Source organism: Emiliania huxleyi (assembly GCF_000372725.1).
Source record: "Emiliania huxleyi CCMP1516 unplaced genomic scaffold EMIHUscaffold_31, whole genome shotgun sequence".
NCBI classification, from domain to species: domain Eukaryota; phylum Haptophyta; order Isochrysidales; family Noelaerhabdaceae; genus Emiliania; species Emiliania huxleyi.
The window spans coordinates 863,725-885,908 of NW_005199684.1; the positions used below are offsets into that span (position 1 = coordinate 863,725).

At 66.0% G+C, this 22,184-nt stretch overlaps 4 protein-coding genes across 4 annotated transcripts in view; 3 read left to right on the forward strand and 1 right to left on the reverse strand.

Moving 5' to 3' along the window:
- The window catches only part of EMIHUDRAFT_450767 (hypothetical protein), a 2,413-nt gene extending 1,399 nt beyond the window's left edge, over positions 1–1,014 (forward strand). Inside the window, exons 2-4 of the mRNA XM_005774707.1 lie at positions 96–206; positions 299–376; positions 544–1,014. Coding sequence (XP_005774764.1) covers positions 96–206; positions 299–376; positions 544–645 — 291 coding nt within the window. The 3' untranslated portion in view covers positions 646–1,014. The remainder of the gene's footprint in view (positions 1–95; positions 207–298; positions 377–543) is intronic.
- A 2,013-nt stretch (positions 1,015–3,027) lies between these two features.
- On the forward strand, positions 3,028–3,285 carry EMIHUDRAFT_65130 (hypothetical protein; the record flags this gene model as incomplete). Its single annotated transcript, XM_005774708.1, has 1 exon — positions 3,028–3,285. One exon carries the CDS (start codon positions 3,028–3,030, stop codon positions 3,283–3,285), a length of 258 nt encoding a protein of 85 aa, XP_005774765.1.
- A 1,259-nt stretch (positions 3,286–4,544) lies between these two features.
- Positions 4,545–7,760, reverse strand: EMIHUDRAFT_450768 (ATP-dependent protease La). Its single transcript, XM_005774709.1, has 10 exons — positions 7,643–7,760; positions 7,477–7,561; positions 7,053–7,330; positions 6,880–6,973; positions 6,733–6,801; positions 6,361–6,656; positions 6,101–6,172; positions 5,804–5,863; positions 5,183–5,722; positions 4,545–5,074 (listed from the first exon to the last, which is right to left on the reverse strand). The coding sequence occupies exons 1-10, from the start codon at positions 7,727–7,729 to the stop codon at positions 4,880–4,882; spliced, it is 1,776 nt and encodes a 591-aa protein (XP_005774766.1). The 5' UTR covers positions 7,730–7,760; the 3' UTR covers positions 4,545–4,879.
- Positions 7,761–10,292: 2,532 nt separating this feature from the next.
- Positions 10,293–16,692, forward strand: EMIHUDRAFT_65110 (hypothetical protein; the record flags this gene model as incomplete). The annotated part of the gene is made up of 2 exons (XM_005774710.1): positions 10,293–11,687; positions 11,812–16,692. 2 exons carry the CDS (start codon positions 10,293–10,295, stop codon positions 16,690–16,692), a joined length of 6,276 nt encoding a protein of 2,091 aa, XP_005774767.1.
- Between the last annotated feature and the right edge of the window lie 5,492 nt (positions 16,693–22,184).

Consider the following 22,184-nt stretch of genomic DNA (forward strand, 5'->3'; position numbering starts at 1 on the left):
TCCAAAAAATTTTGGGAAAACGGCCTTAGGCCAACCCGCCATTTTGACAACCCGGGGCGGGGGCCCCCGGGCCCTCAGGATGGCGAGAAGGGAAGGTGACGGACATGTTCTCCTTCTACTCGCTCCCCTCGTCGGTGCTCAAGCACGAGAAGCACACCAAGCTGCACGCGGCCTACTGCTACTACTACTTCGCGAACAAGACGCCGGTCCAGCAGCTGATCAGCGACGCGCTCGCCCCTCGCCAAGCCGCCGCTGGCCATGGAGGACGACCGCTCACGCCGCACGACTCGTCCCGCAGGCGCTCGTCCTCGCGAAGAGGCACGAGTTTGACGTCTTCAACGCGCTCGACATCCTCGACAACGACAGCCTGCTCAAGGCAAGCCCCCCGACCCGCGCCCCGGACACACACCTCTCCCCGCCCCTCTCTCCTCCTCGACCTCCTGCCCGGGGAGCCTCGCAGACCGCGGCACCTCTGCTGCCCGGCGGCGGCGGCCCCTCGTCCTCCCCCTCCGCGGCCGGACTCCCCCCTCCGCCGCGGCGCAGGAGCTCAAGTTCGGCATCGGAGATGGGCACCTGCAGTACTACCTGTACAACTGGAGGTGCCCCACGGTCGTGGCCAACGAGATTGGCCTCGTCCTCCTCTGAGGCTCCTACCGCGTGCACACGCCGCACGGAGTAGCGGCCGCTTCTCCACACCCGCCGTGGCGCCCGCCCTGCGTCCCGGCTGCGTGCGATCGGCGTTTGCGTCTTTTACGACCCGCGCCCTGAGGCAACGGGGCGCTCGCTCGACCCCTGGTGGCGGCAGGAGCAGTTTAAGCTCCTGGATGTGCGGTCCATCGTCAGCCTGTCGTCAGCGTTCTCTGCAACACGATCTCTCTGGGGCGATACGGCTGCGACGCGGGAGTCGGGGACACTCACAACTCAGACTGGCCTCACAGTAGCGCTTTTCTGTTTTGGTCAGACCGCTCTGTTCCCGTATGAAAGATGTTTTTAATCACGATAATGCACAGGACGAGAGGTTGTGGGCGGGCGCCTCGTCGTCTCCGCCTTCCAGACAGGCGCATACGGACCAGTGACACGGCCCAACAACAAGGACACGGACATCGCGCCGATGGAGTACGGAGGGATGCGCATTGAGCCCAAGTACGCTCGTTGGTCTTCCACAAGATCATTCAGGTCTGCCGAAACACGCCTCCTCTCCCCCCTTACCACTCTGGGACTCGCCCGCCGCCGCCGCCGCGCCCGCCGCCGCCACCGCGCCCGCCGCCGCCGCCGCGCCCGCCGGCGCTGCCGCCCGCCACCGCCGCCGCACCCGCTGCCTCTCCTCCCTCCTTCCCTATCTCCTCAAGCTCCCCCCGCCCGCCCCTTCCATCCAGATCTGGAACAAGTACTTCAAGGACGACCCAAAATACGGGGAATCGGCAGGGAACTTTTGCAGCATCGAGGGTGCGGACACACCAAGGCCCCGGAGTTGCTGCGCTGGCGTGCTCACGCCTATGAATGAACGTGGGAAACGTCGATTATGCTTACAAGCAGCGAGGTGCCAACAACAAGAACTTCACCCATCTTGCAAGCTCTAGGGGCCGGGCAGGGTAGTTTGCCCTCCGAAACTGGCATGAGGAACCTAAGAAAAAAGTGGCTCTGGCTCCGAAACCCTCGCACAGCGTTACAAAAAAATCGTTGCGGTCTCGAGGATTCAGCACAGATCGCGCGGGAACGGAAGGACTGCGGGCGGGGGGCGGTTGTCAGCTGTCACATATGTCAAAGGAATCCTTTCACCGGCAGCCCACTGCGCCTGTGAGTTCGTTCAGCGCAAGCATCAAGCTGCGCCTCCCGTCCGGGGCGAAGCAACCGCTGCATCCTGTCTTCTGTGATACCGGCATGAAGAACGGCATCCGAGGCCAAACCCGATACTATGCCGCAGCTCCTGGTGAGCCATTTGTTGTTGAGTGCACCAACATGTTTGGGAACGCCGCGACAGGAGACTTTGGCGGCTATGTCTTCGTCGACCAGGGAGAAACACCGCCGCCTGTCGACCAGAACACCTGGGATCACGCCTTCACCTGGGGTCCGATTCGGGAGCGCGGCGACCGGTCGTACGATATCGAGGGCTACACCAAGAACCGCGACGAGGCCTACTCGTTTCGCTTCGATCACACTCTCCCGCCCGGAGAACGTGCGCTCGCGCGTTGCTCCGATGAGGATCCCAAAATTGGCTGGATTGTTGTTCGCTTCTTCAAAGTCACAGGGTATGAGGAGGCAGAGACGGAGGAGGCAGCCAGGCCTGCTCAGCGGCAGAAGGTGACCAAGGACGACGTGAAAAATATGTTCGTCACTCCATGCCAGCCTGGTGAGGTGGTCCAGTCTAGCGTCACACACGGCAGGGAATCGCCCATATTTGCTGCGGAGCCGATCTACGAGAGCCGAGTCCGCTGGCTTGAGTGGCCCGGCCTGGTTGCCGCCCTCAAAGCGAAGCAACAGCACATTGCATCACTCCTTCCCGACGTGCATCGGGCGATCCCGTTCGCAGCGCTGCACGCGCCCCGGTTGCGGACGCAAGTCATCGAGCAGCTTCTAGTGCGCGCGCGCAAGGTTGGCGAGTCGGGCACCACGGGACTCTTGTTGCGCGCGGTCAGCGACGAAAGCTATGTCGCTCTGGAGGACATTGTACAGATCATCAACCTCCACTTCGACCCGATTGCTGCGCGGATCGTGTGCTGCGGCAAGCTCGAGCACCTCAAGCCGCTCGCCGACGCAGCGAAAGTCCAAGGAGACCCCGTCGTCCACTACGACGAGGATCTTGATGCCTTTGCTGACGAGAGCGGCTGTGTGTCGCTGGAGAAGCTCGACGAGGACGCACACTTCGACGAAAAGCTGCACGGGCTGCACTCCTTCTTGACGGACCACCTAGATGCGTGGGAAATTGCGTCACGGGGCAGCCTGTCGCTGCCCCCGGGCGTCGGACGCGGCATACAGATGCGGAAGCGCATTCTCAACCTCTCGACGTCGGGCTCTAGCAGCGGCGGCATGGGCTGCACCATAGCCGTGAAGGTAGTTGACCAGGACGGCCGGGAGGACGCGTACATCGTCGAGATGGACAACAGTCTTGCCCCGATGATGGACCAGTACTGCCACACGCGCGGCATCGGTGATTCGTCGAGGAGCACGCTGCGGTTCCTGTTCGATGGGGAGCGCGTGAACTCGCACCAAACCCCGAGAATGCTTGAGCTGGAGGACGGGGACTGCATCGACGTGATGACCGAGCAGCTTGGAGGCGTTGAGTAGGGGTGATCACGGCGCTGATCAATACACACATACCTCCCATAGAATACGTGTGTGCACGTTCCCGTAGACAGTACCCCCTTTTACCCATCTCCGAGTCATGCTCCGAGTAGAGGTGTCCGTTTTATTTATTATTTATAGGACAGTACCGCGGCTTGCGGGGGGCGGGGCCCCACTAGCACTACCGCCTACACCGCCCTGTGCACAAAGCCCACACAATGTGCACAAACGAGATATTACACACAGATTGCGGGGATCTCCTGAGGTCTGTGTGTGCCGCACACACTGTGTCTCGTGTGTGCAGTGTTACTAGCAGTGTCTCGGGAAGTGTGCAGTGGAACGGACCCGTACACACAACACACGGAGAGAGACTCTGAGAGGGTTGCTTGATTGATGGGAAGGCGAAACACAGTCCGACCAACGACTGGGACACCGACGCGGTATGGGTGGACGCTAGACGGGCGATGACGGTCACACAGGATGGACACACAGAACCACAAGACAAGACACTCAGCCAGACTGACTGCCACACATCCTGAGCCAACTTCCCTAGTCACCCGCGGCCGGACTCCATCCGGCACGCGTCGCTGGGCGCTCAGAGCTGCGTCCCCTGCTCGCCACCCCGACGCCCAAGGCGCCCGAGCGAACGACAGGCGGCACGCGAAGACTGATTGCAATCCCGCCGACCGCCAGGCCGCGGGATGATGCGTGCGTGGTCTTGTAGTGGGTCTCGGAAGCTCTCCCCTCGGGCTAGGAGCCAGCCCCTCTCCCTTGCCCCCGGAACACTGTGTCCGAGTCGAGGCGTGTGCTTGCCGGTCGACGGCCGCGCGCGGTTGGCAGTGTGACGAAGGTTGCGCGCGGCCGCGGCGCGCCCGCCATGGTTCGGCGCGGCGCGCCTACCAGCGGCAATTGTCGAGGCACGGGAACGCTTACCCGGGGTCATCCTCTGAGCCAGGTCGTCGGCGCCGCGATGCCACAGCGGCGCATTCGACGTCGTCGGCGCGCTGCCCCGCGTTGAGCCCCGCCGCTCGTAGCGACGGCCGCAGGTTGGCCCGGTGCAGCGCGCCCTGGCCGCAGACTGAAGAACGGCCACGAGGGGTGTGTGATGTGCGGGAGGGTGTGAGGGTTGCTCTGGTTGGGTAATCACGGATGGTAAGATTAAAAGGTATCCTCCAATCCTCCAATCCTCTCCCCCCTTAAAAGCCGTAGCCCTTTACCCCGCCAGCCGCCTTTTCCGGTTTTCGAAATTCGAAAGGCTGTTCTTTTCACGCTCGGCCTCGGGGCTTCTTGTACAACCGCACACACATAGATATCACGCCGCCCATTCGTGCGCGCGCGGGGGCAGAGCGTGTGCACACCACGCCCCACTCCCTCACACCACAAAAGCGCTCCCCGCAAGTGTCCAATGCGAGGGAGCGGGAGAGAGAGGAGAGAGAGGATTTGTACATGGTGCGAGCCGTCTCTTGCGCCCAACGCGCCTCCGACTGTCGAGGGCTCGGCCGCGGCACTCGAGCCCGCGCTCGCGGGCACGAGGCCCTCGCCGTGACTCGCCGTTGCGGCGGCGCGCCGGGCTCCGTCGCCCACTTTGCCGCGAGAGTCAAGGCACCCCGGTGGGTACGCTCGGCAGCGGGTGCGACAGGGGAACTTGCCGCCCGTCGTCGGTGGCCGGCTCGCTGCCGTCGCCGCTAGCGCTGCCCGCCGCCTCGGCCTCGGTGACGTCGGCGGGGACGAGGGCGGCGCGGATGACCTCGCGCACGTCCGAGACGAGCTCGAACTGCATCTCTTCGAGGACCTGGTGCGGCGGGGAGGGACGGGGGAGGGGGGGGGGGGCGGGGTGTTCTCGGGGAAGCCCAACGAGTTGCGTGCGAGGTGTCTGGGGGACGTGTCTCTCGTCGAGCACCTTTTGCGGCAGCTCGCGTAGGTCCTTCTCGTTGGCCTGCGGCAGCAGCACGGTGCGGACGCCGGCGCGGTGCGCGGCGACAACCTTCTCCTTGATGCCGCCGACGGGGAGGACCAGCCCGCGCAGAGTGATCTCGCCCGTCATCGCCACGTCGTTGCGCACGAGGCGGCCGGTGAGGAGGGACGTCAGCGCGGTGGTGATTGTGACGCCGGCCGAGGGGCCATCCTTTGGCGTCGCGCCCTCGGGGAAGTGGATGTGCAGGTCGGTGGTGTTGAGGAGAGCCTCGGAGGCGGTCTTGGCCAGGCCGAGCTCGGCCACGTTTGCGCGGATCCACGTGAGCGCCGCCTTGACGCTCTCCTGCATCACCTCCTTGATGTTGCCCGTCATCTGCACCGCCCCCTTGCCCGCCACCTGCTCCACCTCCACAAAGAGCGTCTCGCCCCCAAACACGGTCGCGGCGAGCCCGAGCGCGATGCCGGGCTTCGTGATGCGCCGCGCAACGTCACGCCGCGGCTCGAAGCGAGGCGGACCGAGCACCCGCTCGATGTCCGCCACGCTCAGCGCGATCGGCGCCGCCGCCGCCGTCGCCGCCTCGGTGGCCGCCTCGCCTGCCTCGCAGACGTTTGCTGCGATCGCGCGGCAAACGGCGCCCAGCTTGCGCTCGAGCTCGCGCACGCCGGCCTGCGGGAAGCGGGCGGGAGGCAAAGACTTGACGGGCGGGGAGGGGGGCCGGCGCAGGCGGGTGGCGCCCACGATGGGAACCATCGCAGCGCATCTCGGCGCATCTCGGCGTGGCATTCTCGGCGCATCTCGTCGCATCTCGGCAAGGCTGGCCTCGCGCGTGTAGCCCGAGATGAGGTGGTCGAGCTCCTCCTCGCCGAGCGAGAGCTGGCCGGGCGAGAGGCCGTGCAGCGCGACCTGCTTCGGCAGCAGGTGGCGCGCGGCGATGGCGACCTTGTCGTCGACGGTGTAGCCGGTCAGCTCGATCACCTGTGCGGGACGCGTCACGGACATGTCACGGACATGTCCCGGGCGTGGCCAGCGGGGCGTGTGTGGTCCGTCCGTGCGCTGGTGAGCGTCGGTCGCCTCCATGCGGTCGCGCAGCGGGCGAGGAATGCCCTCCATCTCGTTGGCGGTTGCGATGAAGAGGACCTGTGACGGGGCGACGGGCACCTCACTGGGCCGTGCATTCCTCCGTCGTCTGCGGAGGCGAGGCGAAGGGCCGCCTGCGACAGGTTGAAGGGCACCGCCAGGAAGTGGTCGCGGAAAGCGCCGTTCTGCTCGGGGTCGAGGACCTCGAGCAGCGCGGAGGACGGGTCGCCGTTGTACGAGTTGCGACCGAGCTTGTCCACCTCGTCGAGCATGATGACGCAGTTCGCGGCGCCGCACTTCTTGACCGCCTGCAGGATGAGGCCGGGCAGCGCGCCGACGTACGTCCTCCGGTGGCCTCGCACCTCCGCCTCGGAGTGGATGCCTGCGCGACAGAGGGCAGCCGCAGCGTTGGGGCCCGCGTGCCCAGCAAGCCCCTCCCCGCCTTGGGCAGCGGCTGCCTCCCACGGAGACGCGGTGGAACGGGCGGCCGAGCGCCGCGGCCACCGACTTGCCGAGCGACGTCTTGCCTGAGAGGACGGTTCGAGGACGGGTCCGGGAAGCTTCTAGGAAGAGGCCCGACCGACACTAGCCGCGCGAGGTCGTGCCGATGCCGGGCGGGCCGAGCATGCAGAGGATGGACCCCTTGGTGTCTCCGCGCAAGTGGCAGACGGCGAGGAACTCGAGGATGCGCTGCTTGACCTTGTCCATTCATAACTCACACTCAATACCGGCAATACCTCCGTCATGAGTGCTTCCCCCGAGGGTGCGTTGCTGGCACCTTGTCCATCGCGTAGTGGTCCTCCTCAAGCTGCGCGCGCGCCTGCGAGAGCGGCACCGGCGGCTGCGGCGACTCGGGCGGCGCCCAAGGCAGCTCCGCCATCCACTCGAGGTAGTCGACGAGCGTCGAGTACTCGGAGTGCATCGGCGACATCCGGCGCAGCCGCCGCAGCTCGCGTGTCACCACCTCCTCCGCCTCTGCGGGCAGGCCTGCGGCGCGCAGCCGCCGCTCGAGGGTGGGAACCTCGCCGTCCTCGTCGTCGCCGCCCGAGGGGCCGCCTGCTCACGGAGAAGCGGCGTGTGAAGGGACGCCCTCCACCCCCCCTCCTCGTCCTCGCCGGCCGTGGGCCCGCCTATCATCAAGTGCCGACGGCTCCTCCTCCACGGGTCGAGTCGACACGCCTCGGGCCCGGCTCAGGCCCCGCCGGGCATGAAGGGCAAGCCGATCGGCGGCGGCAGCCCGCCCGGGAAGGGCGGCTTGGACGTGTAGATCCGGAAGTGGACGGGCGCCTGCGAGGGGCCGTCCCGGGGGCGTGTCGTGGACGCGGCTCCGACGGCGCGGGAAGCTGCGGCGGAGTGGACTGTGGCCACCTCGCTCGAGTTGCCGGCCGAGCCGCGCTTGGGGCGAGGCTCGCGCGCGACCTGCCGCTCGATCTCCGAGATCAGGCCCGAGATCATCCCCTGCAGCTGCTCGACGATGCCGCCCTCCCCCTCCCCCTCCCCCTCCCCCTCCTCCCCCTCCTCCTCCTCCTCCTCCTCCCCCTCGCCGCTCGCGTCGCCGCTCGCCTCTCCCGACGCATCGGCCCGCCTCCGCCCCTTGTCCTCCGGCCCCTCGCCCTCATCGTCGTCGTCGCCATCGTTGTCACCGTCGCCGCCGAGGCCGCCGCCGCCGCCGAGGCCGCCGAGGCCGCTCCCTCCCTCGCCTCCGTCGCCGTCGCCGTCGCCGTCTGCCGCCGCCAGCAGCTCAGCCGGTTGCGGCCAGCGGCGCGCGCTCCGCTCCGCGCGCAACATCGGCCCGCCGCTGCGGACGGCCGCGCCCTGCCGTTCATATTTGAGAATATAGGCCCGATTTGGAGCTGTATTCTTGGCACATTCGAGAATATAGACCCTGTTTGGGACAAGAATACGGAAAGAATACGGAAAAAGAATATAGATACATAGTAGTTAGTACTGGGCGAGAAAACCGTATAAAGGCCAACCTTCGGCTCGCGTGGATTCAGCTTTTCAGGCCCGCCCGTACCTACCTATGTGTCAACCCGGGACGGCCGCCTCGTGGCCTGGCACGGCCTGTTTAGCCGCGCTTCTCGCTCGTGGCCGCGCCATGCCTGACTGACCCTCCCCAAGCTGCGCGAGGACAGCGGAAAGCTGCGACCTCGGGCGATTATCCAGGACGCGCAGCACCCCTCGAGTATGATTCACTCATTAGCGACCGCACGACACGCCGCTCGAGCCCCTCCCTGCCTGCGCCTATGGGCGCGAAAGCGCTCGCGGCCCCTACCTACCTATCCAGTGGAGGCCTGTGGCACCTCAAACCCCTCCTGCCAACCTACCTACCCCGCCCCCCCCCTCAGCGCGAACTACGACCCCAGACGGCTGGGAGCCCGAACCCTGACAGGGTTGTGCACCCTTTGTTTCACCAGTGGCCCGCGAGACCTCGAGAGCCCGCGCGCCCGTCTGTTACGCGATCGATGCCGAGGCATGGATCCGCCGTCGCCCTTCCGGCGGCCGCCGCTCGTGACGCTTTCGGCACAGGAGGACGCGTACGCCACGCTGCTCGACGATTCGCAGTGGACGCAGGCCGCCGCATTTGGAGACGACGACCGATTCTCGACGCCGTCGCAGCGCATTGGCCGCAACTACCGGCAGCCCTCCGAGCAGGACGCTGCGCAGCTTGATGCGGCCCGCGTCCTCTCGCCTCCGCGAAGGCGCAAGGGCTGGGCGCCCGGCCTGTCCTGCCGGCCGCTGCTGTCGCCGCTCGAGGCTCCGTCTCCGCCGGGTGGCTCGCCAGCCGGGTCGCCAAATGCGCGGCAGAGGGCCGATGCTGAGCCAGAGGGGGACAGTAGCCCGTTCAAGGGGACGCTACGCCGGGAGCACATCACCGACACCGAGGTGCTTCAAGCGCGCTTCGACGAGTACGTACGCTCGGGCGTGGATGAGTCATGCCTCGCGCCGTTCAACCAAGAGTGATGATCGTCGGCTACTCTTACGGCGCCAAGACGTCCATGTACCGTACGCTCGCTGCGGCGCTCACAGAGATGAAAGCGCGCGGCGCCAAGGAGGAGGCGGTGAGCTGCCACGTGCTCAACCCAAAGTCGATCACGATGGGGCAGCTGTACGGACAGTTCGACCCGGTTACACACGAGTGGTCCGACGGCGTCCTCGCCGTGACGTACCGAGGCGCGGCGCAGCAAGAGAAGCTGCACGGCATCTCCGACCGGCAGTGGGTGTTGCTGGACGGACCCGTCGACGCCATCTGGATCGAAAACATGAACACGGTGCTGGACGACAACAAGAAGCTCTGCCTCATGTCGGGCGAGATGATTGCCATGTCCTCCAACATGTCGATGATTTTCGAGGTCCAAGACCTGGCCGTAGCCTCGCCGGCCACCGTCTCGCGCTGCGGCATGGTCCGACTCGCGCCCGCTGCCCACATTGCCGCGGCCGCGGTGGCCACGCCCGTCCCCATCGCCGCCCCCCCGCGCCACAGGTGTACGTCGAGCCATCGCAAATCGGCTGGGAGCCGCTGCTCACATCGTGGCTCAACACGCTCCCTGAGCCCGCCAAGCCCTTTGCAGACAAGCTGCGGAACCTGTTTGGATGGCTGGTCCCACCGTGCACGCGATTCGTCGTCAAGGAGTGCAAGTCTATGCTCTCGGTGGGGATTCCGATGACTGACGAGGTGAATCGCGTGCGTTCGCTTATTACGCTGATGGAGGCCCTCCTCTTTCCGGCGCTGAATGACGAGGCCCGGGCAGCCGAGATTGGCCAACGATTGGAGCTCTGGCTGGAGAACTTGTTCCTCTTTGCGCTCGTCTGGGCTATAGCAGGCATCATCGATGGCGCGTCGCGGCCAAAGTTCGACGCGTTTCTGCGCCAGGTGGCCGCAGGCCAGCCCCCAGTGGGCTACGAGCAGGTGGACGGCACCTTTGGCGAGGCGGCGCGGTGGGGCTCCTTCCTCCCTGCGGAGGCGACGTGCTTCGAGTATGTCTTTGACCAGGCGAAGCACACCTGGAAGCCTTGGATGGAGACAATCACGAGGGAGGAGTCTCAGATCTCGCCGACGGCCGAGTTCTCGTCGATCATCGTGCCCACACTCGACACGGCGCGCTACACCGCACTCCTCCATACGCTGCTTGACTACAACCGGCCGCTCCTCTACGTCGGCCCGACGGGGACCGGTAAGACGGCGTACGTCCAGCGGCATATCCTCTCGCTGCCGGCGGAGCAGTGGTCGTCTGCCTTTGTCAACTTCTCGGCGCAGACGTCGGCCAATCAGGCGCAGGACATCATCGACGCCAAGGTAGACAAGCGGCGCAAGGGGGTGTTTGGTCCGCCGCTCGGCCGCCGGCTGGCAGTGTTTGTCGACGACCTCAACATGCCGTCCCTCGAGGTGTACGGCGCCCAGCCGCCGATCGAGCTCCTCCGCCAGTGGATGGACCATGGAGGGTGGTTCGACCGCAAGGAGAACTCCTTCCGCAAGATCGTAGACCTCACCTTTGTCGCGGCGATGGGCCCACCGGGCGGCGGGCGCAACCCAGTCACGCCGCGTTACATGCGCCACTTCAACATCATAGCCTACACCGCGTTTGACGACGCGTCGATGCAACGCATCTTTCAGACCATCTTAGAGTGGTGGCTGCGAAAGGAGCAATTTGGAGCTGACTACATGCGGATGGCGACCTCAGTGGTCGGCGCAACCATCGACGCGTACAAGGAGTCGATCGCGAACCTGCTGCCGACGCCCTCAAAGTCGCACTACACCTTCAACCTTCGCGACGTCGCGCGCGTGGTGCAAGGCCTGCTCCTCACAAACGTTGAGGACTACACCGGCCCGTCTGACATGATTATGGCATGGTGCCATGAGCTCAACCGAGTCTTCTACGACCGCCTCACCGACATGGACGACTGCGCGTGGTTCCGCGAGATGCTGGTCGGCCTCTGCACCAAGCACTTCCAGCAGCCGGTGAGCAAGCTCTTCGAGGAGCGCGGCCTGCCTCTCGGATCGACCGGCGACGTCGACGATGACTCGCTGCGCCGCCTCATCTACTGCAACTTCGCTGTACCCAAGGGAAAACGCACCTACCGTCGGGTCGAATCGACCGAGGGGCTACAGAGCACCATGAGCACGTTCCTCGACGACTACAACGCCGTCTCGTCCAAGCCTATGAAGCTCGTGCTCTTCCTGTTTGCAATGGAGCACGTCTGCCGTATATCACGCGTGCTGCAGATGCCCCGCGGCAATGTGCTGCTCGCTGGCGTCGGCGGCTCCGGTCGACAGTCGGCCACGCGGCTGGCGGCCTACATCTGTGACATGGATGTCTTCACGATCGAGGTGTCCAAATCCTACTCGATGGCCGACTGGCGCGAAGATCTCAAGGCGGTGCTCCGGCTGGCCGGCATGCAGGGCAAGGGCACAGTCTTCCTCTTTGCCGACACGCAGGCACAATCTTCCTGCCCCAGACGCGCTCCTCGCCCTCCGCTGCCTACGCCTGCCCGCCCACGCCAGTGTACGCGCTCACGCGGGTGCAAACTCAAAATAGGTGAAAGATGAGGCCTACCTCGAGGACATCAACGGCCTGCTCAACGCCGGCGAGGTGCCCAACCTCTTCCCCGCCGACGAGAAGGCGCAGATCTGCGACGGCGTGCGCGAGGCCGCGCGCCAAAACGAACGTGAGGGCGACGGCTCCATGACCACTATGTTTGCGTACTTTGTCGAGCGCTGTCGCGACCTTTTGCACATCTGCCTGGCCATGTCGCCGATCGGCGACGCCTTCCGACGCCGCCTGCGCATGTTCCCCTCCCTCATCAACTGCTGCACCATCGACTGGTTCCGCGCCTGGCCGGCCGACGCCCTCGACGCGGTGGCCTCGACCTTTCTCGAAGAGGTGGAGATGGAAACGGACGTGCGCTCGTCCGTGGTCGAGATGTGCAAGACGTTCCAGATTCAGACCCGCGACCTGGCGGAAAAGTTCGGGCGCGAGGAGCGACGCATGGCCTACGTGACGCCGACCTCGTACCTCGAGCTCATACAGACCTTCCAGACTGTGCTGGCTGAGAAGCGCAGAGAGGTCGATCTGGTGCGGCGACGCTACGACAATGGGCTTGATCAGCTGAACGGCGCCGCTGAGGCGGTCGTCAAGATGCAGGAAGAGCTGACGGACCTCAAGCCTAAGCTGGTGGTCGCCAAGGAGGAGACCGAGACGATGCAGGTCCAGATCGACAAGGAGGTCAAGGAGGTGATCGAGCCCAAGAAGGAGGTTGTGCAGGCGGAGGAGGCCGCGACCAATGAGGTTGCCATGCGAGCAAAGGGCATGAAGGAGGAGTGCGAGGCGGACCTCGCCGAAGCCATCCCGGCACTCAACTCTGCCATCAAGGCGCTCGACACGATCAAGAAGGCCGACATTGACCTGGTCAAAAACATGGGCTCGCCTCCGGCCGGAGTCAAGCTCACGCTCGAGGCGATCTGCGTGATGAAGGACGTGAAGCCGGACAAGGTGAAGGACCCCGACAACCCAGCGAAGAGCTTGCTCGACTACTTTGGCCCCGGCAAGAAGCTGCTGATGGACTCCAAGGCCTTTGTCGACTCGCTCAAGTCGTACGACAAGGACAACATCCCGCCCAAGATCATCAAGGTGATCCGAGAGCAATACTGCACCAACGACGACTTCCTGCCGGAGAAGATCGCAAAGGCGTCGTCGGCTTGCGAGGGCTTGTGCAAGTGGGTGCGCGCGATGGAGATCTACGATCGCGTGGCAAAGGTCGTGGCGCCCAAGAAGGAAAAACTGAAGGAGGCAGAGGCGGAGTATGCGGAGGCGATGGCGGGGCTGTCCGTCAAGCAGGCTGAACTCAAGGAGGTCATGGACAAGCTGGCGGCGATGGAGGACAAGCTGAAGGAGCTCGCCCAGACAAAGGAGGAGCTCGAGGCAAAGTACGAGGACTGCAACGCCAAGCTGGAGCGCGCGGAGAAGCTCATGAGCGGGCTGGGCGGCGAGAAGCAGCGCTGGGGCGAGATTTCAGCGTCGCTCGGGCCAAAGTACGACCGGCTCGTCGGCGACGTGCTCCTCTCGTCGGCCGTCATCGCGTACCTCGGCCCCTTCACCATCCCCTTCCGGCGCGAGGCCATCGCGGGCTGGCAGCGCCTTTGCGACGAGAAGCAGGTGCCCATGTCGGAGCGGTTCGACCTGCAGGAGATCGTGGGCGACCCGGTGGCGATTCGCGGCTGGAACCTGCAGGGGCTTCCGACCGACTCCTTCTCGATCGACAACGGCATCATCATCTCCGTCGCGCGGCGCTGGCCACTCATGATCGACCCACAGGGCCAGGCCAACAAGTGGATCCGCAAGAAGGAGGCCGAGGCGGGCCTTCTGGTCATCAAGCTCACGCAGTCCGACTACCTCCGCACTCTCGAGAATGCCATCCAGTTTGGCAAGCCCGTGCTCTGCGAGAATGTGCTCGAGGCGCTCGACCCGGCACTCGAGCCACTGTTGGTCAAGCAGACATTCAAACAGGGCGGGGTCGAGTGCATCCGGCTGGGCGACGCCACCATTGAGTACTCGCGCGAGTTCAAGTTCTACATCACGTCCAAGCTGCGCAACCCGCACTACCTGCCCGAGCTGCAGGTCAAGGTGACGCTTCTCAACTTCATGATCACGCCTGCGGGCCTCGAGGACCAGCTACTTGGCATCGTCGTCTCACAGGAGCGGCCGGACCTCGCGGAGGAGAAGTCGCGGCTCGTGCTCGAGGCCGCGGCGAACAAGAAGCAGCTGAAGGAGATCGAGGACCAGATCCTCGAGGTGCTCTCATCGGGCGAGGGAGGCTCGATCCTGGAGGACGCCACCGCCATCAACATCCTCACCGCCGCAAAGACGCTCGGGAACGAGATCTCGGAGAAGCAGCAGGTGGCTGAGGAGACCGAGATCAAGATTGACGAGGCGCGCGCTGGGTACAAGCCGGTGGCGTACCGCACGTCTCTGCTCTTTTTCTGCATCGCCTCGCTCGCGGACATCGACCCCATGTACCAGTACTCTCTCGAGTGGTTCATCAACCTCTTTGTGCGTGCGATCGCCGACTCTGAGCCCTCCGCCGACCTGCCCGTGCGGCTGGAGAACCTCAACAGCTTCTTCCAGGACTTTTTGTACCGCAACATTTGCCGCTCGCTGTTCGAAAGGGACAAGCTCTCCTTCTCGATGCTGCTTTGCGCGGCGCTGCTGATGGGGTACGACCGGCTGGATGCAGACGAGTGGCGTCAGCTGCTCACCGGCGGCGTGCTGCTCAACGCCGACAAGGCGCCACGCAACCCGCAACCCTGGCTGGATGACAAGCTCTGGGAGTCTGTCCTGACGGTGGCGCAGCTGCCCGCCTTCAGTGAGCTGCCCGCCAAGATAGCTGAGAACGGGGAGGCGTACCGGGCCTTCCTCGAGCACCCGGAGCCGCATCTGGCCTACGACTGCTTGCCCGAGTACGTGCAGAGCATGAGTGCCTTCCAGAAGTTGCTCGTGCTCCGCACCTTGCGCCTCGACAAGCTGGTGCCCGGCATCTCCCAGTTTGTGGCTGGTGAGCTCGGCCAGAGATATATCGAGCCGCCGCCGTTTGATCTGGAGGGCACGTTTCAGGACTCGAGCAGCACGACGCCACTCATCTTCATCCTCTCGCCCGGCGTCGACCCGATGCTCTCGCTGCTGAAGTTTGCGGAGTCGAAGGGGAGAAAGGTGGACTCGATCTCGCTCGGCCAGGGGCAGGGGCCGCACGCCGAGCAGTTGGTGGCGTCGGGGCAAAAGGAGGGCTACTGGATCGTGCTGCAAAACTGCCACCTCTACGTGTCATGGATGATCACCCTCGAGCGGCTGGTGGAGGAGATGGACCCGAAGAAGGTGCACAAGAACTTTCGGCTTTGGCTCACGTCGTACCCGTCGCCGCACTTCCCCGTCCTCATCTTGCAGAACGGCGTCAAGATGACGAACGAGCCGCCAAAGGGGCTGCGCGCAAACATGATCCAGTCCTACCTCGCCGATCCCATCTCGGACCCAGAGTTTTTCGACCGCTGCCAGAAACAGCCACAGTGGCGCCGGATGCTCTTTGGCCTTTGCTTCCTCCACGCCTGGCTGCAGGAGCGGCGCAAGTACGGCCCGCTCGGCTGGAACATCCCGTACGAGTTCAACGAGAGCGACCTGCGCATCTCTGTGCGACAGCTGCAGATGTTCCTCGACAGCTATGACGAGACACCGCTTGCAGCGCTCAACTACCTCACCGCCGAGTGCAACTATGGCGGCAGGGTGACGGATGACAAGGACCGCCGCACGCTCGTCACAGCGGTGCTGAACATCTACTGCCCGCAGATTCTGGAGGATGGGTACCGCCTCTCGGCGTCGGGCATGTACGTGGTTCCGACCGATGCGCTTGACTCGCACGAGGCGACGGTCGAGTACATTCGGCAGTGGCCGCCTGTCGCCAAACCAGAGGTGTTTGGGTTGCACGAGAATGCCGACATCACAAAGGATCTGGGCGAGGTGGACCTGATGCTCAAGACCATGCTACTCACCCAGGCGCAGAGCGGTGGCGGTGGCGGTGGCGGTGGCAAGTCGACCGATGACGTGGTCGCCGAAATCTCCGGCGAGATCCTGGGCAAGCTCCCGAGCAACTTTGACATGGAGGTTGCGGCGCGGCGGTACCCTGTGGTATACTCCGAGTCGATGAACACCGTGCTAAGACAGGAACTGCAGCGCTTCAACAAGCTCACCTCCAAGATCAGGAGCTCGCTTCTCGAACTGGGCAAAGCGCTCAAGGGGCTCGTCGTGATGAGCGCCGACCTCGAGTCGATTGCGAGCGCCATGTTTGTCAACCAGGTGCCGGAGTCGTGGGCCAAGGTGTCATATCCCTCGCTCAAGCCCCTCTCTGCCTACGTCACGGAGCTCCTCGAACGGCTTGAGTTCTTTTCGACGTGGCTTGAGGAGGGCAACCCCGTCTGCTATCCCATGCCGCACTTCTTCTTCGTGCAGGCCTTTATGACTGGCGCGCTGCAAAACTACGCCCGAAAATACACGCTGCCCATCGACACCGTCGAGTTTGACTTTCACTTTTTCTGGGAGGCTCCAACGGCCAAGCCTGAGGACGGCGTGCACACGAGCGGTCTCTTCGTCGAGGGTGCGCGGATGGGCGACGAGAAGGTCCAGCTCGAGGAGTCGCAACCCAAGGTGCTATTCAGCCCAATGACTTACGTCCAGCTGCTGCCAGTGCAGTCGGACAAGCTGTCCACCTACCCCCACTATGAGTGCCCGGTCTACCGGACGACAGCGCGGCGCGGGACGCTCTCCACCACCGGCCATTCCACCAACTTCGTCATGTTCATGCGGCTGCCGACGGATCAGCCGTCATCACACTGGATAGCCCGTGGAGTGGCCCTGATCAACAGTCTGGCCACTTGACAATTTTCTAAGGCGAGGTGAGAGACTGTGCTCGTACGTTTACAGGTTTGACGTGTAAATTACAATGCGCCATAGAGAGCCGTGTACGTTACACATGCAGAGAGAACCCGCCACAACCCTCGCCCAGATCCCCCGACCACCGTATGAACACACATGCGCGCGGCGACCATGATCTCTATTGGTGCAGGGATGCACACGCACGCGCCGATGCTGTGCCGCGCAGGGGTGTGTGATAGAAGCACCGCGCACATGGGCTCGTCGACGCCCATGTCGACGCCACCCTCTTCCGGGTTAGACTGCCGAATACACATCGATGCCAGAGGCGACGCGTCCCGCCAGCGCAGACAAATCGGGGGGCAGCAGGGAGGTGCTGGGGGGCGGGCGCTCGCAGATGAACGAGCGGTGCGAGGCGGGCGCGGCCTGCTCGCGCCGCTCGTCGTTAAGGCGCACCTATACGTGACATGCACATGGACATGGACATGGATGGGCTTGTGTCACGCACGCGCGCCGCGCCTCGGGAGGCGTGCGCACCCAGCGGTTGCGGACCGAGGAGTCGGACCGGCCGGGCAGCTGGGCGGCGATGCGGCGCCACTGCCCGCCGTGGAGGCTGTGGGCCTGCTCAATGAGCGCGTCCTCCTCGGCGCTCCACTTGGCGCGGCCGTGCTCGGAGCCGCGGATGCAGCGCGTCGGCCTCGCCTCAGTCAGAGCGCCGTGCTGCGGGCCGAGGCTGCCGCAGCTGGCCGCGCCGGGCGGGGGGGACTGGGCGGCCAGAAGCGCATCCACCGCCACTCGCTCCGATGCCTTGCGCTGATCCAAAGCCTTTCGGAGCTCTTGGTCGCTCTGAAGCCGTTGGAGGCGGTTGCGCACCGCGTCCGGCGTGCGCTGCTTTCCGCTCGGGGGCGGCGGCATCTCCGCAGCGACGAGCGGGAACTGCGTCCCGTACCGCCGCACGCCCGCCAGCAGCGCGAGGTCCTCCTCGACCGTCCAGCCCGTCGCGGTGTTCCCGCCGCGCATGCGCTTGGGCTGGCCGCCGTCCCGCGCGCTGCCACTCACCCTCCTCTTGCTGCCCGCCGCGCCTAGCCGCCGCCCGCCGCCACCGCCGTTGGCCGCGTCGCCACTCCTCGCAGGCGGGGCGCAGTGGAACATGGGAGAGAGTGCCGCCCCGAGCAGAGCGCAGGGCGCGAGCCTCGCCGCTCCCCACGGCTCCGCCACGACGACAGGCTCCGCCTTGGCCACGAGCACCTCCTCCCGACCTCCCTCGCCGGACAGTGAAGGCGCGGCCCTCGCCGCGGCCGTCGTCCAGAGCAGCGGCTTGAGCAGCAGGGGCTGCAGCGCCGCAAAGGTGATCTCCTATCCGACGCGCCGTGAACGTGTCACGTGCTTTAATCCACCGCGTACACACTCTCGAGGCGGACGCTTGAGCTGCCTCGTCGCGCCGTTCGTCCTGCTCGGTGGCGGCCCAGCGCGCGCGGAAGTGCGGCGCGAGGTACGACGTGACGTGGCCCTCCCTCGCCCCCCGCCGCACCTGAGCCTCGCGCAGAAGAGCCGAGATCAGCCGAGATCAGCCGAGACCAGCCGAGATCAGCCGAGACCAGCCGAGACCAGCCGAGACCAGCCGAGACCAGCCGAGACCAGCCGAGATCAGCGTCCGCGCGCCTTTGCCGCGCCGCCGAGGCGGACGCCTTGCACAGAGCCGGAGGTGACGCGCTGAGGCTTGGCCGCCGCCTGCGCCGTGCCAGCCGCCCGCGGAACCGCCGCCAGCGCCTTATCCTTGCAGCTCTGCGGGGCGGGGCGGCCGGAGGGGCCGGCCGCGCTGGGCGGCGGGTCGAGGACTACCACGTCCCTCTCCTCCACCTCCCTCTCCTCCACCTCCACCTCCTCCTCGGCGGCCTGCGCCGGCGCCTGCCCGCCGTGCTCCCCACCAGCCGCCTGTCCGCCCTGCGCCATTCCGAGCAGCATCTCTGCCGCCTCCTTGTCGCCTCCCGCCGTGCGCGGCTTCTGCGGGGCCCGGCGCGGCGCCTTGCGCACGCGCGGCTGCGTCGACTTGTCCGCCGCTTCGCCGCTCGACGTGGCGGCGGGCGAGACGGCGGGGAGGGCGGGCGGAGAGGGAGAGGGCGCTGGCAGGGGTGCGGGGGTGCGGCGCCCGCCGCGGCTCGCTCGCGGGTCCGTCTGTGCAACCTCGCGCTCCCAAAATGCCGCGACGAGGCCGCCCTCCACCTCGCTCGCACGCAGCCAGGCGCCCGCCACCGCCTCGCCGCTGGCCTCGCGGTCGACGTAGTACTCCTGGATCGCGCCCACGACGCGCTCCGCCATCACCCGCGGCCTCGGCGCCGCCTGGTGCGCCGCCCGCGACTCCACCCTCGCGCGCTCAAACTCGCGCACTTTTCCGCTGGCGAGGGCGAGGTTGGCGGCGGGCTCCCACCTTGCGCGCAGGGGAGTCGGGGGGTTGAGACGCAATCCCTTGTGGTGTGAAGGCGTCTCCGCTGAGGAGCACATCATACTTGGGGGTGGCGCATATGCGTGCATCTAGGCGGCGGCGCACGAGTCGTCAGCGCGAGCGTATCCCACCCAAGAGACAAGGTACTCGGGGCCGCTGGCACCGCGGTGGCGGGTGTCGAGGATGCGCTCGACCTCGAAGAGCTCCTTGCCGCCGTCCACCTTGTAGGGCCCGGCGCCCTTTCCCTGCGAACGTTGTGGTGGGGCGGGAGGCGGCGTGGCGGTCGGCGGCGGCGGTCGGCGGGCGGTGGGCTGCGCTCGGCGGGCGGCGGGCGGTGGGCCGTGGGCGGCGGGTGGTGGGTGGAGACGTGGGCATGGGCCGGAAACCTTTAAGCTTGCACGCCCGGACTGGTTCTCGGCGACCGTGCCACTGGCCTCGGGGCGCATCGGCGGCGCGGGCGGCATTCACGCGGCAGCTCTCGTACTCGTACCTGGCAGGGCGGCTGTCGACCGGCCCAGCCTGCTTTTGGCGGTTATAAGCGGACTGCGTACTTTTTTTTCCTCTTTCGTGGCTGTATTCCGACGGGGATCTTGCAAGTCTTGTGCGCTTTGGAAGAGCAGCTCCTGATATATGACTGCTTTGTCCGCGGACGCGAGGGCGCTGCGGAGGCGGGCGGCGGTGGCGGAGGCGGCTGCAGCACCAGCAGCACACACACGCGACACGGGCGGGCGGCGGCACGCGGGCGGCGGCTGCGGCGCGGCGGCGCTGCTCCTCTGCTGCTGCTGCTGCTGCTGCGGCGGCGGCGGCGGCGGCGGCGGCGGCGGCGGCGGCGGCGGCGGCGGCGGCGGCGGCGGCGGCGGCGGCGGCTGCTGCTGCTGCTCCTGCTGCTGCTGCTGCTCCTGGTGCTCCTGCCTGCTACCCCGCCCGCACCCTCTAGAGTGTACGAGGTGGGTCACTTGGGGCCACGGCCCTCACTCCGAATAGGTGAGCGAGGGCGTGTGTGGCTGACGACTCGGCTCATGAGCCTCGCGTGACTCGCACCTACTAACCTCGCCTCGATGCGGCGCCTCGACGCCCACCGGCCCACCACACCTCGCCGCAGCCGTCGCCGGCGCGCGACACGGTACCGTCGGCCCAACCGTCCTCGTCGGGCAAACTTTCTCGCTGACACGCGCGCGCCGTCGAGCTTACCGGGCGGGCGCGCAGGCTGCGGCCGCACGCCAATCCAAGTCATACATAGTGCCACGGCGGCGTGCGGCCTAGATTCAGCACACGCACCTCGAGTCGCGCACCGCCAGCCAGGTCTGGTGCTGAGGTCAATCATCTGCACTGCCATCGATGATGAATGCGAGTGTAGGGCTAGCGATAGGTCGCTGGCCTGTGAGGAGAACGTCCATAGACACACGACCCAACACACATGCTCTCTCGTGCCTTGCGGCCGGCGAGTTTGCTAGAGGCGGGGCAGTCTGGACTGCTCTAGCCTCACTTACGTGCCCCTGTCGCCTTTGTTTGTCTTGTTCCTGCTGTTGTTTCGTTTGTGTGCGCTTGCACCTTGGGTGCTGCCTGGGGGGGCGACAGGGGGGGCGTGGCCCCGAGTAGCGTAGTGCCGTACGCTCACTCGGGATTTGTGTTTGTCGGGGTGTGGCAGCCCAGCTGGCTGAGTGTCTTGTGAGTGTGTGTGTCTGTGTGTCGCTCCAGCGTACCGTCATCTTCTACTTACTTACTTACTTCATTGACCTTAATTGTCTCGCACGCGCGAGAGTCTCTCTCTCTCTCATTGTCTCCGTGTTTCCAGCGGCAATAATAGAATGTGACAGGACCATCGGGTCCTTCAGCCACCAAAGTGAGATCACCCGAGAGCAGCTGAGCCTGCCTCTGGCCTCGCCTCCCTCTCCTCCCCAGGCATTCGTTCGTGGCATCCTATGGGTCGTCCAGAGTACCGACCTCTGGCGAGTCAGTCAGCCAGCCCCACTTTGAGGGCGCCATGAAGTACAGCGATCGCCACCTCGCTGGCCTCTCCGCAGGCCCCCCCGACCGCGTCGAACTCATCGGCGCGGGCTCTCTCGGCTACGGGACCGGCCCCAGCTTCGTTCGTTCGGCTGAGGGCTGACAAACAAGCTGCCGAGCCCAAATCACTGTGAGAGTCGTGATTTGTTGTTGGTTTTCTAAAATCTCTCTCTGAATGCGAGTGTAGGGCTACTAGAGTAGCGATAGATCTAGGTCGCCTGGCCTGTGACTGAGGAGAATTTTACAACAAAACTCCGAGGAGACGTCCACACAGCCTTTGAATCTTGACATGCTCTGCGTCTGCGTCTCTTTGCAGCTCTTCTCCCAGCCAGCCCAGTGGCGGTCCCAGCCACCCATCCTGCCACTGCCAAGCCCTCCGCCGCCGCCGCCTCCGCCGTCTCCGCCGCCGCCGCCACTCTCTCCGCCGGTCCCACCATCGCCGCCCTCACCCTCGCCACCCCCACCCTCATCGCCACCAACCTCGCCACCTCCGCCCTCGCCGCCACCATCCTCGCCGCCCTCGCCACCACCATCCTCGCCGCCCTCGCCACCTCCGCCCTCGTCGCCGCCAACCTCGCCGCCAACCTCGCCGCCGCCCTCGCCACCGCCGTCGCCGCCGCCCTCGCTGCCGCCGTTGCCGCCAGCATACCCACCGCCGCCCTCACCGCCCTCACCGCCCTCGTTTCCGCCGCCCTCGCCAAGGCCTTCGACGCCGCCCGCACCGCCGCCCCCATCCCCACCCTCGCTCCCGCCGCCGCCACCCTCTCCCGCGCCCTCGCCACCGCCGCCCTCGCCGCCACCACCCTTTCCGCCGCCCTCGTCGCCGCCACCGATGCCGCCACTCCAGCCGCCGCCGCCGTCGCCGCCCCCGCCGTCGCCGCTGCCGCTGCCGCCACCTTCGCCGCTGCCGCCGCCGCCGTCTCCACCGCCGCCGCTGCCGCCCCCGCCCTCGCCGCTGCCGCCGCCGCCGTCTCCACCGCCGCCGTCTCCGCCGCCGCCGTCTCCGCCGCCGCCGACGCCGTCTCCCGCCGCGCCGTCGCCGCCCCCG